Raw genomic sequence first — 17,229 nt, 5'->3', positions numbered from 1 at the left:
AAGGCAGTACAAAAATGAAGGACGCCAGCGGTGAGCCATAGGCTAAGTAAAACATGGGACCAGAGGGGAGCGGTGCCGGCCAAGGTGGGGAGTGGGGGCTGTTTCTAACAGAGCTGGGCCACGGCCACCCGGCCTCCCGCCCCACGGCCGCCGGCGCTGAGACCCCGGCCCGGCCCGGCCCACTCCCGCCGGCGGAGCATGCGCGGGGCCGGGCCTGTTCCGCCGCCGCCGTTCCCCTCATAGCGGCGCTGCCGGGATTTCGGGGAGCTGCTGCCGCTGCTGCCCCTCTCCGCGCTGAGGGCCCCGACGAACAGCAGCCGCCGCCTGGGCCGAAGGTAAAGGAGGGGCTGGGACCGGCTGGCGGAGCCCTCTCCCCCGCGGCCCTTTGTGCGCGGGCCCGGGGCGGCGGCCCGTCCTCGGCGGCAGGAGGAGGGGGGGCTGCGGGCGCGGCGGCCGGGCATGGCGGAGCGGGGAGGGGGCGTAGCGGGGGAGGCCGGTACCGAGCCGGCTTCGCCGTGCCGCTCCCGCCGGGGAGCCATGTCGTGCTGCTGCGGGGCATCGTGGGGCGGCCGCTCCCCGGACCCGGCCGGCGCGGGGGGAGGGCGGGCGACTGCTGCCGGGCGAGGGGCTCCTTCGTCCGCGGCTAGAGAACACAGCGAGTAGACAAACGCCCGTGTGTGTGTCTGTGTGCGCAGCTGCCCCGGTCCTGGGTTTGGGGGTGTCTTCTGACCTCTCGTTCAGGCTCCCGGGTCGTTGCGTAAGGACGGTACTTCCTGGCCGGGGTCTGTAAGGAGACTCGGACATTTGTGATAGCTTCTTTGTAGACGGGGTAAATATTTCTGCAGGGGTGGAGTGGATGGCGACGTGCCTTTTCGGGCAAGGGAGCCCTGCTTCAGGTCTGAAATGGAGGCAGCAGATTTCAGAGCTAAATGCATAATGAGAGCAGTTGCTCAGAGGCTAATTAGATATGTATCAGAAGGGCAGCACTGAGTTATTAGTGGGGAAAGCGTTTTGCAAAACAGTTGCTCAGTTCCTGATGTCTCAGCCTGACCTCCTTGTCCCAGATCTGCTTTAAAGATGAGTTTTCGGGTTTGTAAGCTTTTAACTTCTGGAAGTGAAAACTGGTGTTTCAGTATAGGTGCTGGCTTTGTGGCCTGCTGTAATCTCTTCATGGCCACAAGCAGAAAACACTAGTGGTTGCTGTTTTTTCGTTCCGCTTTGTTTTTGTCCCCTTCCCAAGTATTGGCTGCTGGTGCTTTCAGGCCAGCAGTCACTACGGGCTGGCCAGAGTTGGGGTTCAGCTGGATCCCGCGCTGCGTTTAGCTCCACGCTTTCTGACCTGGAGAGTGTCGGGAAGCCGTTCTTCTGCTACCGAGGGCAGTTCGGGATCACTCCCCCACGCAGGACTTCCTGCTGGCAGCCCCAGGGTGTCACGAGTGCTGCCTTTCCACAGGTCTCTGGACAATGGCCCAGCACTTCCCCTTGCATACAGGATCTGCTGACAGGCGCCAGCAGTTGGACTTCCCAGCTAGGGTACTGAGAAATAGTGAGAGGCCTTCACCACCAGGTTTTGTGGGTCACTAGCTGAGTTATGGCTGTCTCTCTTGCCCCACGATTTTCCTTTGGTTTTCATCTTTGCTTTCCTGAACACTTGTTCCTTGCAAGACGTGGGAATATGGAAATGATCAAAGAAAATGATTCTGGTGTCAGTGTAGATTTTTAAGAGGGAAAAGGAGGTTATAGTGACTCATATTTTGTGGTAGTCACTCCCCAGTGCCTAAAGCCGTTATAGCGCCTGCTGAAACTCTTGTTTATGCTGTGAATAATGCTGCACGGAAGTCATGGACAAGTTCTTCCTGTAATTCCTGGTGGTCCCTGACAGTGGCAATTGTTATTGAAAGATCATATTTTAAACTAAATGCAGTATTTTTGCAGATATTGCTTTACTTAACAAGGATTATTTGCTACAACTGCCTGTGCAGAAATTCAAAATTCACTACACAGAGTTAGGAGCTCATTGAATGCAATTACAGTGGTGGCAGTTATTCTGGCTGTTTAGCTGGAAAACCAGAAATAGTAACTGGTGAGATTATGACAAGGGAGCTAGCTGGGCAGCTCCTTGATAGCAGTGACAAACGTTTGAGTTTGTGAGCCCTTGGCTGGGGAAAGGAGGTAGTGGGGGAGCATTGTCAAGTGTCAGGATAAGCTTCTGGAGTGTCCTCTTACGTGATCTGAGAACTAATGCATGTTTAGCTTTGCTAATACTTTTTTACAGAAAGTGCCATGCTCCTCTTTGTAAACTAAAGGAAGGCTGAGGTTGCCTGTCGGTGACAGACATCACCAGTAATCGCATGCAGAATGAGACTGGAGAATTAAAGCTGGCCAAGGTGCAAATGCTCTGGGCTTTGCAGCGTGGAAGTCTGTCACTGGGACCAGGGACCCAGCAGACCCTGTGCTGTGCTTTGCTGCTGTGTGAATGTCAGAGCTCCATACCTGCAAAATGCTGCTCCTGTGCTCCTCATTACCCCGAAACAGGGTGACTCCTTCGGGAATGCACTGGCCTTGATCTGCTCCCTTTTCCTGCTGGTGTGCTGGCTTTGGGGGTGTACCAGGGCCTGGACCAGCACCTGAATGTACTAGGGCAGCTGTGGTGTAGAAGTAAATGTGAGTCTGATGCTGTGTGTGACTTTTCTGGTGTTAGCAGCAGAATGCAGTGTCCAGACACCACATACCTGAGCAAGGGGTTGCTTGGCTTGAGTTTGCATTTGCTATTACCCGTTTTGGATGCACAAAAGCACTTGATTGTTTCAGGTCAATGCTGGATTGAAATAGAACTTTAAACTGGTTTTAAATGTGTATGTTTAATTTATGGAGCCCAGAAGCTTTAACTATATTTGGTTTAGTTGAACAATTAGTCAAAAATGCCAGTAGCAATTAATTATTGCAACATAACAAGAACAGCCACCCATTCACAGTTTAGATCTCTGGCACATTTAGGCCACACTTTTTTGAAGTTTTAATTGTAGTTTGATGATACTGGAGCTGTTAGGCACTCTGAACAACTAGAAAAGCTGTTGATGAGCTTAGTGTAATACGAAGAGATGCCTATTGTGTTACTTCGATATCACATTAGGCATCAGTGTGTGTTTATTTTTTTTTAAATCAACTTAATATCTGCACTTGGAGAAGCAGTAGCTCAAGGGTTTATGCAGTGGCCACTTTTAGTCTGGAATTTTTGCTGAATTGCTACACAAAAAAGGACCTCTGTTCTTTTGATGAGGAAATTAATCCCCAGACTGAAAGCTTTTAATAGAGCTGCCTCATTAACTGCATTATCATGGCCTTCTCTAGCTGTAAAACTGTATCACATTCTGTTGTCTTCTGTTTCTGTTCCCCCCCCCTCCCCCCTATTAAAATATTCCTGTATGTTGATATGAAATATTTTATTATGGTTTTGAAACCCTCAGCTGACCTCAGTGAGAATGTGAGCTCTAGAAAAATGGGATTTCCTGATGCCTCAGTTGCCCAGCTCTAGCAGAGCTGGATGTCAGCACAGTGCCTGAGAAGATCATGTGAAGCGGCTTTTTCAGTTTTGCTTGGGTTTTTTTCCTTGGTGTTTTTTTGTTGCATTACTTCCTGATAAGTTGTCACAGGGCTCTCCCAACATCACATGAGAGCCATCCTGAAGCCTCTGTGTTTTGAAACTCACCACTGACTGAATCTTACTGGTTTATGGTCTCTTGCTGCAATTAATGTGTTGCAAATGGACATGGGAAGCCAGTTCTCTTTAGTGGTTTCTTACTGGAGTATCAGAACTGATGAAAGTGTTTAGATATTTTGGGTAACAGAGTAAAAGCTTCTGCAGTTGTATATAAAATACTGTCCCAGTTGGAAGGAGGAGAGTGATTTAAATTTTTCCTCTTAACCTTCATCAGTCATTGGATCCGGGCCTCCTAAAGTCTGTCTTTGTGATATTTCATGTGAAACAGTTTTCTCTTTGAGGCTTTCTCATCGTTAAGGACTAAACTTTGACAACACTAAGTAAATTAAATAAAGCCTATTATGCAAAGGCTATTACTGATAATAGATTAAATGGGTAGTCTTAATGGGATCTATCTGTAGTGCTAAGACTTGCAGGTCACAGATCACTTATTTAACACTTTAGTTTCTTTGTCTTTTTGTTTTCTTTTCTAAGTTGTAATGCTAAGTAAATATCTGATGGCTAACCTTGATGTTTGTTTTTGTTTGCTTTCCCTCCCCTTGTTTTTTTTGGTCTTCCCTCTACCTAGTGAGACTGCACCAAAATGTCTCTCTACCCTTCCCTGGAAGATCTGAAGGTGGACAAAGTTATTCAGGTATGGTGGACTTTAATAAGATGAGTTTTGATGATAATAATATATCTGATGATATTTAATTCAGGGAAGGGGAGAATTTTATTGTAGGTGACAGTTTGTTTTACCATCACCCTCTAAAAGGGGAAAGAAAATCTGTTACTTTGTAGCTTGATAATCAAGCTTATTTTACCACTGTATATTTATTTTGGTTTATGTATTCATTTATAGTAATTTGTCTTTAATGTGCTGATATGTTTGGGTTTTTTGAAGTATAGATACTTGGTCTTAAGTAGACAAACATAGTTAGTCTTAAGTCAGCTCTGACATGATGAATAGGTGTTGTCTGAGCTAATAAACCTGCTGTGTCTCACTTCCAGTGTCCAGACCTGTGGCAGAAAGCTTTGATGGTCAGCTGGGCACAAAAAAAGAGTACTGGCTCTCTGTGTCATCTAGAATTACAGACTTGGGCCCTGGCTATTTTATGGTAGTGACCATTTCTCTCAACTTCCAAGATTATCGCATTTGTGTAAAACTCTTCGTGTGTAAGAATATTGGTAGCTTTATTATTAGACAGGATGAAGGTGAAAAAAATATCTGGGAAAAAAATAATTAAAAACATTTTAATGGATTAAAAACTCATGGGAAATTTGATGTGAATGTATTTTACGAGGAGTTTCCTTGCTATTTCAGCATTTTACCTAGCTTTCACTTTTCTTTCCTAAGCTTAAACTGGATTCCCTCCCAGTGTAGACAACAACGAGTTACACTGCATTTTAAGGTGGCTGCTATTCTGTCCTTGTCCTTCTCATTGGGAAGCAAGCAAACTGCACAGAACAGCTTATTAACTCTGCTGTGCTGTCCCGAAGTAGAGTGCCTCGGTCTCACCTGTGTTTGTGTGGGGTGGGGCTCTTAAAGTTGTAGGTGCTGTGTTGGCATTTCTCCTTGTTGTGTCCACCCTCCCCACCTCATTCTTCTTATCTTACCAGAGTCCTTTATCACAGTCAGGTAATGCTGAACTGAGGGGGGGGGGGGGGGGGAAAGTAGCCTGGAGCTAAGAATTTCTCCTTTAGCCTTTTAATAACTAATTGCTAGAGAGTTTAAGTGTTACAGTTAAAAATATTAAATATGGTCTCTTTACTACTAAACTTTTGTGAGCACTGAATGAAGCAGTGAGGAAATGGTAGTAGGGTATCTCTATGGTGAGTCCTGTAAACCTTGAACCATAGATACCCATAGATACATGCTCTGTCATTTTATAGAGCAGGGACTCTTGTACATTGTCTTGCCAGTACGCTCAGCAGGGCTTATGGACTTGGGCAGAGTGCCTTGCCCATAGGATTGTGCCTGTAGTCTACTGTGGAGCTTCACAGACAAGTAAGAATAAACCCTATAGAGGTTTCTATAGGGAGTGAAACAAATTGTTCTGTTAAACTAGTTTAATCATTGGTGACACTGTAATCTCAAAGGTCAGTTTTCCAGGAATCAGTTCATACAGGACAGATGCTTGCTGTCCTACTTAAAGATGACTGTCCAATCAAAGTTTAAATTAGGATTTCACAAAGTTCTACCACTTGATGGGTAGAATGTCAAGCAACACAGCCTATGAGAAAATTCATGTGGATGTGGAAGGGAAGGGAGGTAGAGCCAAGAGCATTTGGTTACACATCCTCAGTGGAGAGGCTTGGGTGTTTTTGTTGCTGTCCTCAGTGGGGTAGATGCCCTTTAACAGTTATGTGGCAGCATCTGACTCCTACCAACTGTAGTAGGAACTAGTGGGGTAATGGGCTGTGTATTGAGTGTAGCTGTGAGAGGGGGGCAAGTAAATACTGTTATTGATGAATATCATTATTTCAAGATTAAACCATTCCATCTTCACTGATATTCATAGAATAGTTTGGGTTGGAAGGGACCTTTAAAGGTCATCTAGTTCCTGCAGTGAGCAGGGACATCTTCAACTAGCTCAGGTTGCTCATCCTGACCTTGAATGTTTCCAGGGATGAGGCATCTACCACCTCTCTGGGCAACCTCTTTCAGTGTTTCATCACCCTCATTGTAAAAAAAAAAAACACCCCAACAACCAAAACCAAAAAACAAAACCCAAAAAACCAAACAACAAAAACAACCAAAACCCTTCCTTGTATCTAGTCTAAATCTACCCTCTTTTAGTTTAAAACCATAACCCCATGTCCTATTGCAACAGGTCCTGCTAAAATGTCTGTCCCCATCTTTTTTGTAAGCTCTCTTTTAAGTACTGAAAGTCCTCTATAAGGTCTCTCTAGAGCCTTCTCCAGGCTGAACAATCACAATTCTCTCAGCCTGTCCTCATAAGGAAGGTGCTCCAGCCGCCTCGATCATCTTCATGGCCCCTGTTTGGACCTGCTCCAACAGGTCCATGCCCTTATAGTGGGGGTCCTAGAGCTGGATGTAGTACTCCAGGTGGGGTCACACAAGAGCAGAGGGGCGGAATCACCTCCCTCAACCTGCTGGCTACAGCAGATAGTAGAGGCTAAAATACTTGCGTCTCCCAAAAAGTGCATTATAAAAATGCTGTCTTTTTAAATACTGCTGAGAGCGCTCTTAGAAAAGGGGGCAGAGTACTGAAAGACAAAGTCTGTATCCACAACACCTAAGTGAGATTAAATTGACTGCTGGTTAAAACAAACAGACTTGCTACATTAAGTATTTTAACCTGTTCTTTTTCTCCAGCATTTGAGTTGGAGGCTATTTGAAATACATGTGATATTGATAAGTAATGAGTCATTCTTGCTCTGAAACTTTTTCTAAAAACAGCTTCCTGGAGAGTACAGGCCCATGAAGTCTTCTATTTTTAAGCATGTTTTTCTTAAAAACATTAAGTCATTTGACTGTTACGTTGTATTAGAAGATTTATATGTCCTGTTTAGCATAATGTTTTGCTGTGCATTTAGTAATTCCTCCCCACACCTTTGACATTCAGCCTCAGGAAAGCTGTTGGGATAGCTATTTCATCACACTTAACAGGCCTCTGTAAGGCAGTGTTTTTCACTGGTCATGATTACACAAGGCCAAAAGAATAGTAGCTCAGGTATTGAGAAGGAAGGAAACTGGCGTACTTTAATAAAGTCTCTTGTATTTGTGAGTTGGTAAGCAATATAGAAATCAAACTTAGTGTGTTTGCTCTAGTGGCACCTTTTGTAGAAAAAGAAGGTTCATTTCTTTCAGAAGGTATTAAACTAGTAGCATGAACTTGCAACCTGTAAGGGACTATGGTAGAGCTCATGAATAATGTCTGCAAGTGGTTAAGAGGTAAATCTGCTACTATCCAGCTGTAAAAAGTAATTACAAAATGCTCTGCCAAAGGTCATACCTTAAAACTTAAACTTGTAACACTTTATCAGCCAAGTTTAATGTGTCTTTTAAGGCTCTTTAAGTTGCTTGATGACAAAAATAGAACAGGTTGACAGTAAAGCCTTGCTGCATTATAACTGTAGCCTTGTCTCTAAGGAAGATACAGGTTGATCTACTGAAGTAGTTTGATACTACTACAGCATATTGTATTGGAGTTATTTATTTTAAAGAAGATTGACTTCAGAACTTCAAGATGAATAGTAACTAGCATGTAGAAGAAAAAAAGTATTTAAGTCTCCTGCCTGCATAATGGAGATTCCATAGATGTGGTTTTTTTCTTGTACAAGGTAATGTGATTTTCTTTGCTTTTAGGCTCAGACTGCCTTTTCTTCAAATCCAGCTAATCCAGCAATTTTGTCTGAAGCTTCTGCTCCTATTCCTCATGATGGAGGTAAGCTTGTGTACTATATAGTATTCTAATGTTCTGGAAAGCAGTTATGAAATCCTAAAGTTAACAGTACAGTCAAATACATATAAATATCTAACCCTGTTTACAAAGGGTGAGACTATGCCTTTTTGGAAATGCCAACACCTACCTTAGTAAGGTGCTGTAGGAGTCAAAAAACAGTGTTTGCTTATAAAAGGAAGTCGTGGCAAACACTAACCCTCCTCTTAACTTTTTGAAACCTTTTCCAAGTGAGCCTAACATAAGATTTGCTGTTCATACCATTTGTGTTCTTTTTATCTCTTACCTCAAATGCTTAGTTGTTCTTATTTATAGCATGTATATTTGTAAGCTTCAGAGGCCAGCATGAGTCTGATTGTCTTTCCTCTCTGTATGAGCTTGCTCAGGAACAAACACAAGTCTCTGTCAACAGAAAAGTACATAGGAAGGTGGAACTTGATCTTGTCATGGTATCAATGTAAAGCTTCCAGCAAATTTTGGGATCAGATGTCTGGTCCATTAGACCTAAAACTGAATGACTTGTACCAGTTTCTCCTCCTTTTCTCCCATGCATCCATGAAGGTGCACAGGTATGTTTGAGGTCAGAGATCTGGGTTAGTAAGTTATGCTTGGTCTGAAAGGCCTAAGACACTAACCAGCATGATTAGAAGCAGTGCTAGAACAGCTGTCAGAATGTTGGTGGATCAGATTAAAGCTTGGTACATGTCTCCAGTTCTCCTCTTGGTGCTGGTGTGTATAAGATGACTTTAAGGCAGGAGTTTGTATAGCTCACCAGAAAGCTCTCTCTCATAGATCCTTTCTGGAATAGATACTTACCTGACCTAACCTCACTAGACCAGATTTGAGTTTGCTTCAGCAGTCCCTCTTGGCAGAATTTTCTACTGTCCAGAGTTTGAATTCTCCAGCAATTTTTGTGCCTGCGGCCTGAATGACATAATTTTGACATCAGCTTGTGCATGAATTGCTCAGGATCTACATGTGGCTGAAGAGTGATTAATCACTAGATATATCCCAAATGAAGGGAGGCCTACATTATCTATAGGGTGTGCCAAACCTGCTGGGAATCCCTCTGTCCTGGCAGAAGCAGGAGAACATAAAACATCAAGAACTTCTGGATTTGTTCTGTGATTTGTAAGTCTCTCTTTTGAATAAGAATGTAATACAGCCAGCAGAGATGCATCATGTGTGTGGTCTTTGAAGAACAAAAGAGAAAAAACAAGTAGCTGCACAAAGTCTTGTGCAGCGTTAATTGTGTATGATCCTAGGGGCTTGAAAATGCAAGCAAAAATAGAACATATAAAGATAAACAGCTTGTTAATCAATATTGGTGAAACTACAGGCAGATAGGTCAGTCTGGAAGTAAGGTCAGCTCTCATGTGAAACAACATACCAATATGACCAGTGAAAATATTAAGGGGCAAAAAAGTCTTTTGTTTATACTGGAATTCACCTTGCAATGACCTTTGTGCCTTTTCAGAAAAGTTCCTTTCGATTTCTGGTCAAATGTGGATTCTTCTAATAGCTGGTTTTGTACATGTACCCATAAGTGAATGCTAGAAACCTAAGCTTTGTGAACTGGGGAGCCTGTTCACTTCCAAGGCTGTCCCTTGCACCACCTTGCTTTCTGAGCAGCCTTTTCTGTTCTTGCTGATTCTGTTGAACAGCACGTGGACTCTTAAGAGTTTTCGTAACTGCCACTTATTAAATGGCACCAGTTAGTTATGCCAAAAGCAATATCAAGCTTATTTCCAGAGTGGTTTGACTTCAGATCTGACAAGTCTGTCAGTTTAACTTCCTTTCCTCCCATTCCCAGCGCCCCAATCCTCTTGGGTGTAGAGCAGTCTCCTGCTGGATATTTTAAGGGCCATGTTTGTTTTCTCTTGTTGAGAAGTGTATCTAAAACCAATTAATTTTGAAGCTATGAGAAAATGGTAGGTACTTTCTTATGAAGACTCTTAAAGCAGACTACACTGTGGACCTCATAGCCAGGAGGCTGTCTTCTGCAGAAACTTAACTCTGCCTGGCATCTGGAATGTCCTTGGCATGGATGCTTCTTGCAAGTGCTGTCTTGCACTTGGTGGAAGGTGACTCTGTGTGTGTGTTTTCTAGCATACCTGGTTTGGGGGTGGGAGGGAGAGTAGTTTCCCACAAATTGTCCAAAAACTTTGGAGCAAGAGCACGCCTTCATGGACTGCAGCACAACATTGGCTTTGGAACTTATCACCATGTATCTGATGTTGTTTGTGCTGTAAAGGATGAATGGAGTAACTGAAACGAGAAGTTCTCTTAAGCAGCACTTTTGAGATAAAGAACTTATCTGGATACTTTTCTAAACTGGGCTAGAATAAGAGTCCTGATTGAAAATTACAAGCAGAAGACCCACTTCAAATTAAATACATTATAATAGGACAAGATTTGTTAAAGTAATTGTACATGTGAAAGCAGTAACCGCTTGTTCTGTTAAACTGACAATTGTATTTTTTTGTTTTGTCTTCCTCCTATAGGCTTATACCCCAGACTGTATCCAGAACTTTCTCAGTACATGGGCCTGAGCCTCAATGAAGAAGAGGTGCAGAGAAACTTACCAGTGGCAGCAGCTGCTCAGCCACAGGGTGTAGGTACCAGTCAAGCATGTTTTAGACAGTAAAAGTATAAAGACTAAATATATATCTAGCATTCTGGAGAGTGGACTACTATTAGTTTTAAGTACTATACTTGACTGATAAATGAATTGTTTTAAGCAACGGTGCCTGTTTTAATCTGGCTTTAAACTGAGCAGTCCGTTTCCAGTAGTGGGGTGGGGAAGAGCTGGTGCTGTGACTTAATTTGTGTTGTTTTTTTAAATATCACTTCATATAAACTGATGTATAGCTATTTAAATGTTGAAACTAAGTTGTCTGGCTATTTTGTTTTAATCAGCAACTGGTAACACGACCTTCTACTAATTACATGGTAGCTCCAGTGACTGGAAATGATATTGGAATTCGCAGAGCAGAAATTAAACAAGGCATCCGCGAAGCTATTTTGTGTAAAGATCAAGATGGCAAAATTGGACTTCGCCTTAAGTCTGTTGACAATGTAAGTAGAGAAACTTGCTTCTGCCTATAGAGATTTTACTGCTGTATTAAATTAGTAGTGAAGTTAGTACTTGGTCACAAAAATTGTCTTCTGCATAAAGTTTGCTTATCCAATATCAGAATTTTAAAATCCTTCGTTAGATTAGTAACTAGATTTCCATCTGCCTGAAGTAGAATCTAAACCTGCAGTGGCATTTTACACCTGAAAAATACTTTTTTTTTTTTTTTCCAATTTAGAGCATGAAATTGACCTTGCAGAGCTGCTGTGATACTCGTTAGCAATTCAAGACTTCTTGTTTCTATTTTTGTGGAAGCACTGGGCAGTACTTAAAAGTTCAGCAGTATGCAGAGAACAGCCCATGGCTTAAAAGTAGCTCATCCTTTATAGATTATTTCAGTGTGTTGCTGATGAGAAAAATAAGGATACTGAGGGTGTCATCTTACTTATATGTAAAGACTAATTTCAGAGTAGGCTTTTTCAAAATTCCTTTAACATGACCATAGCTGCAAGAAGATCCTTAAATCTACTCTGGAGCTTCTCTGTTTCAGTATCTTTAGATTTTAAACGTGGGAAACGCTACTTTGTGGTTGGTTGTTTTTTGTTTTTTTTTTTACCTTGGCAAGGCCATTTAATCTGAATTTTTTTTTTAAAAAAATTGTACTCAAGGTTTCATGTAGGGTTAAAGTGCTTTTTATAGTTCTCCAAACCCAGGAAATGCTGGGGTTTTCTTAGAGTAGCATGGGTGGTTTGTTCTTGTGGGGGTGGTTTGTTTTTTTTTTTATCCAAATCCTGTATCTCCCCCCTCCTCAAGGTATTAGCTACAGTTTGCCTTGATATGCTTTTACTTGTTGTGCTTTTTTTTTTTAGAGGTACTTGACTAAAAATAGCTTTTTAACACCTTGGGTTTTTTTTACCTGAGGTGCTAGCAAGTCATAATTGATAAAAAGTTGAAAATTAATGGGGTTGTGAAAGAAGGAAAATATCTGCCATAGAGTTCCTAGCATTGCTGATCTATTTCTGCAGCCATATATAGACTCTGATGTCTGGCAAAAAATTACTAGTTAAATGCACAAGGAGATGTGTAAATTTACCACTAGTCTGTCTTGATCCAGTTGTTTAGATACCTTGTTAAAACAGAATAGTGTTTACCCCTTTGAGTAAGACTTTAATGTTAATCTCGTGTCTTTTTTTAATGTCTAGAGATCTATACAGAACAGATTTGCCTGTTTCTGAACTGTATTTGAGCATTAGTTATCTGTCAGTCCCTTAAAGACATCTAGAAACAGACTGAAATTTCAAAAATGCCCCTTAAGGAGAGGTAATTAGCAAGTTCTCCTATTTGATTGGTAAACTTTAAAGGGCTGTGTGTTCTGTTACTGGTCTTCATCTTTAATGAAGAACTTCTCTTTTTTTTCCTTTTTTTCTCTTTTGTAGGGAATATTTGTCCAGTTAGTTCAGGCAAACTCTCCAGCATCCCTTGCTGGTCTGCGGTTTGGGGACCAAGTTCTGCAGATCAATGGTGAAAACTGTGCAGGATGGAGTTCTGATAAAGCACATAAAGTTCTGAAACAGGCTTCTGGAGAAAGGATTTCAATGATCATTCGGGACAGGTAAAGACAACTGCAGATTGTCATTATTCATCTTGGAATAATTCTGTGGGGTTTGGGTCTCCTCTTGCTTGAGCAGGACTGCAGGCATAACAAAATTTGCTCATGTACTTCCATAGTAAAGATCCTCAGAAATGTTCCTTTTTAAGGTGGAACAGTCAAAATAGTTCTTGTCAACTTCCTGTGCACACTTGTTTGGGCATGATGAGGCATAACACTTTTCTAAGTAAACTAATTAGTGATAGCACAAGTCAAATTTAAACTCTGAATTCAAGAGTTCTGTGCTTTTTTTTTCAGTCACAACTTGACTTTTGCTTCTACTGATTGAAAAAGCAATAAAAGATGGTACCAAAATATTCACTGTATTAACTAATACATTTGCTTTTTTATTTAGCACAATAGTTTTCTTGTGAACTCTGTTGCTTCCATATGAATTAATGCCTGTTTCACTAAAAGTATGCTTGATGAACCAATACAAATTTTTAATTGTATTACAACTAGGTACAAGCTCAGTATTTATATAGTAATAATAGGTCAGATTCAACATAAGGTCTGTAGGCTGTGAGAGGACAGATGGTAGATGGTATGACTAGGTTTCTAGGTTTCTGTCTTGAAGTTTTTTCAGTGTTCACAGAATCATCTAGGTTGGAAAGGACCTTGAAGATCATCCAGTCCAACCATTAACCTAACACTGACAGTTCCCAACTACACCATATCCCTAAGTGCTGTGTTGACCCTACTCTTAAACTCCTCCAGGGATGGGGACTCCACCACCTCCCTGGGCTTCATTTGTCTTTAAGAACCAAGTTTGACCCAGTGGAGGGCATGCTGCTTCTATCAGGGCAGGTATTTCTATCATGCATTGAATAAAAAATACTGTGGTAGTAGTAGATTCCCTGCTCTGTCTACCACTTCCATGCCTGACTCCCCACCCCCTTCCTGGATTTACTAGCTTTTTAAGACACAATTTGAAGGTTTAATGACTGTAAAGCAGTAGAAAGGCAGTTGGGGAAGCCTTGTACTCCAGAATCCTGTGGTCTACCTACAGCTGTTAAAACTGCCTGCACTATTTTACCTACCTTGTAACATTTGTAGAGAAGACTTTAGTTTTTAATGGCCTTTTGTGTTTGGTTGGTGGGTGGGTGTATAAACATGTAAGGTTTATAAACAAGTATATATTAATAGAACAATATCAACAAAATTAAGTTAAACTCACCTACTCTCATTATAGTTGATGAGAGTCCTTTAGAGTGCAATTACTTTCTGTAAGTCAAAGATGCTGAAATAGCGTGTGGTTCTTTCTGTGGTTTAGTAGACTGAAAACATGTTTTTTCATTTTAAATGTCTTATAGGCCTTTTGAACGAATTATTACTATGCATAAGGACAGCACAGGGCATGTTGGTTTCATATTCAAGAATGGAAAAATAACCTCAATAGTGAAAGACAGCTCTGCTGCGAGAAATGGACTTCTTACAGAGCACAATATCTGTGAAATTAATGGCCAGAATGTAATTGGATTGAAGGTAAAATAAGTAGTAAGTGGTGGGTGTGGATAGCTGTGAGCTTTTTGTGTGCATATTTTAATTGTGTTTTGGAGGGGGGAAAGGATTGTAATATTGTTTAATGTTCATAAAATAAGTCATGAGAGGTAGCTTAACTTGTACATGTGAGACATGTCTTGAGGCTTCTTTGCAGTTCTGTATCTGTAGGTAGGGCAACTCATTCTCTTCCCCTCTGCCTAGCTTGGCTGACCCTCAGTTTTTATCTAACTTTGCTGGCACAACAGAAAATAAGCTTCTTCCTGCCAGCCTGCATCAAATTCTAGTAGGAATTCTGTGTATAACTTCTGTATTCCTTCTCTAGTCAGTTCGTGCAAGATACTGATAACCCAGCATCTACGAAGTGGTATTGCAGGTTTAGTCACTTGCCCTGAAGGTTAAATACTCCAGGCAAGGAGTTGTAGGTCTCTTAAGCTGCATGACACATGCCTAGAAAAAACTTTTGAACTGCTGCTTTATTAGTCAGCTTGAGTAATGTTGCTCATATGACTTCTTGTTTTAATAACAGGACCCTCAGATTGCGGACATCTTGGCAACAGCTGGAAATGTAGTGACCATTACTGTCATGCCTTCCAGTATTTATGAGTATATAATAAAGAGGTGGGTAATAAACAAAGCAGCCATGGTGTTAATTATAATCAAGTTGACAGTGACTATTTTTTTGTACATTAAATAAAATGTACTTATGGTAAGACCTAATTACAAACTTCATATAAAGGCTGGAGAGGGGATGGGGGGCGTCTGAAAAATTGCTTAATCTGATGGTTCAACCAAAACACACCATTTCAGTTCTGTTTTTAAACTATTCTTGGTTAGTGATTCTCCTTTGCCTTTTTTTGTTTGGAAAAACCCTGTTCTAAACATAGTTTGACTGAACGTGAGTTCCTAAGAACTGTCAAATACGTGGGTAACAAGTATTTTGGTACCTTGTAGCTAAAATGTTCCTGTTGCAACTAATTCTGGTGACGTAAACGTGTTTCTTGGCAGAATATAGTTGGCTTTTTCTAATCCTTTGCCAGCAGTGGCTTTCTACAGCTAAATCTCTCCTGCAGAAATATGTTTTTGAAGTTGTTAGAAATTAATAATGCTTCAGGTACAATTCGGTCTTTTTTTCCCTTCCACTTAGACTGTTTTGCAGAAAGCATACCAACAGCCACCTTTTCCCCCTGCCTTCCCCTTGTACTTGTGATCAGACTCTGCACACATGCTCACATCCTGAAAGATGCTGATAACGCAGCTCAGTTACTATTAAAAATGTTGAGTATTGTGGGCTTCTCTCCTGTGTGTGCAGTTTGGTGCAGCTTTCTGTAGTAATGTATTTGTTGTCAAAAATAGCAGAGTAAATGGCTGGCCTTTAAACTGTATTGAAGGGCTAGCAATGACAAAGATACAGCGATCAGAAGCTTTAGTGGTCTCCTACAGTTGCCTTACAAAACTGAATGCCTTTTCCTTTTCTTTAGGATGGCAACTAGCATTATGAAAAGCCTGATGGATCACTCTGTTCCTGAAGTTTAAACTTGCATCATGTATGTGTGTGTACATATATATAATGATGATTCCACTACACTTGGGCTATTATACTCAGTGATTTCTTTCTTCTGCACATGAGCCTTTCTGGAGGCTACGAGAAGATATGCTGCATCAAGCATTTGCATCTATAATGGCTGGGAATGTTAGAGTTCAACCTATCTTGTTTATTCACAAACTGTAAAACTTGTAGCCTTATGCTTGACAAATGTGAAATTCCAATTGTGTTATGACTTCTTTCATAGGTCTTATTTAGTTTACTACTCTTATAAGCCATTGTAACTAAAGGAACCAGGTATCACTTGCAAAGTTATGTGTTGTTACCTAGGACAATGCTGTGCTTTGTATGTCTAAGACAAACAAGTATTTTTACTGCTTTCTGTTTGCAAGAGTAGATTTGAAATAACATATTAGAAGTATGGCTAGTACTAGTTAATTTTTTGTTCTAGTAAATAATGTTTACACAAGAATGCCAGCTAAGCTTGAATGTAGCTAAAGGCATCATTCAGTAAGTAACCGTATTTAGTGTACAGATACTCAAATCTTTTTATTACTTGTTATATGAAATGTAACTAATATGCTTATCTTTTGCCTTAACCATTCTTAAAGATTCAGAAATCACCAAATAAATGACTGAAACTTTAGATACTGTGTGCATGCATTGCAAGATGAGCTAAGACAGGCTTGTTTTGTTTAGGTCAGTTTTAACCAACAACAAAGACAAGGTAAGAAATACAGTTTAAAATAACTTTCTAAATAAGCTTACTGCCTACAATGTTGAAGTGTTTTGAAAGGGTAGATCAGGGATACTTTAGACAGAATATGCTTAACTCTTTTTCATACCTTCAGCTTAACATGTGGAACAGTAGCCTAGCTGTTCTACAAGACATATTAATTGTACAGTTGCAATTTCATTTTAGAGCTGTTTGCTGCTTGTTGGGTGTAGGGGGTCCAGTTGGGATGGAGTTAACTTTCTTTATAGCAGGTGGTATGGTGCTGTGTTTGAGACTTTTGACTAAGCCAGTGTTAACACAGCAGGTTTTTTGCTGTTGCTGAGCAGTGTTTACACAGTGCCAAGGCCTTTTCTGCTTCTCCTTCTGCCCCCTGCTCCCAGTGAGTAGGCTGGGAGGGAACACAGCTGGGTCTGCTGACCCAAACTGACCAAAGAAAAATTCCACACCATTTGACATCATGTTTAGCAACAATTTGTGAGGAGTCTTTCCAAAGTAGTTGTTGCTTGGAGACTGGCTGGGTATCAGTCTGCTGCTGGCATGCAGTGAGTGAGTCTTTACACTACAGTGTGTTGTTTTTTCTTCACTTAGTAAACTAT

The 17,229-nt window shown here is 41.3% G+C and overlaps 1 protein-coding gene across 2 annotated transcripts; it reads left to right on the top strand.

Annotated features, from left to right (window-relative positions):
* Positions 1-225: 225 nt before the first annotated feature.
* Positions 226-16,543, top strand: SDCBP (syndecan binding protein). 2 transcript variants are annotated; one of them, XM_074898927.1, is made up of 9 exons: positions 226-335; positions 4,290-4,355; positions 8,034-8,112; positions 10,632-10,741; positions 11,047-11,205; positions 12,640-12,815; positions 14,165-14,336; positions 14,881-14,972; positions 15,833-16,543. In XM_074898927.1, exons 2-9 carry the CDS (start codon positions 4,305-4,307, stop codon positions 15,885-15,887), a joined length of 894 nt encoding a protein of 297 aa, XP_074755028.1. In that variant the 5' UTR covers positions 226-335; positions 4,290-4,304; the 3' UTR covers positions 15,888-16,543. The 2 variants fall into 2 exon arrangements, with proteins under 2 accessions (XP_074755028.1, XP_074755029.1); XM_074898928.1 differs by lacking the exon at positions 226-335 and having other exon boundaries at positions 4,305-4,337.
* Positions 16,544-17,229: the final 686 nt, after the last annotated feature.

Source organism: Athene noctua, chromosome 2, assembly GCF_965140245.1.
Source record: "Athene noctua chromosome 2, bAthNoc1.hap1.1, whole genome shotgun sequence".
Lineage (NCBI taxonomy): Eukaryota > Metazoa > Chordata > Aves > Strigiformes > Strigidae > Athene > Athene noctua.
The sequence above is the reverse complement of the archived record's forward strand: the minus strand, read 5'-3'. Positions and strand labels throughout refer to the sequence as shown.

What these genes read in the sequence shown, in the direction of transcription:
- SDCBP (XM_074898927.1), top strand. Translation starts at nt 4,305, where the DNA reads ATGTCTCTCTACCCTTCCCTGGAAGATCTGAAGGTGGACAAAGTTATT. An exon ending in GCCTTAAGTCTGTTGACAAT is followed by an intron (nt 11,206 to 12,639) that starts GTAAGTAGAGAA and finishes TCTCTTTTGTAG; the next exon opens with GGAATATTTGTCCAGTTAGT. An exon ending in AGAATGTAATTGGATTGAAG is followed by an intron (nt 14,337 to 14,880) that starts GTAAAATAAGTA and finishes TTTTAATAACAG; the next exon opens with GACCCTCAGATTGCGGACAT.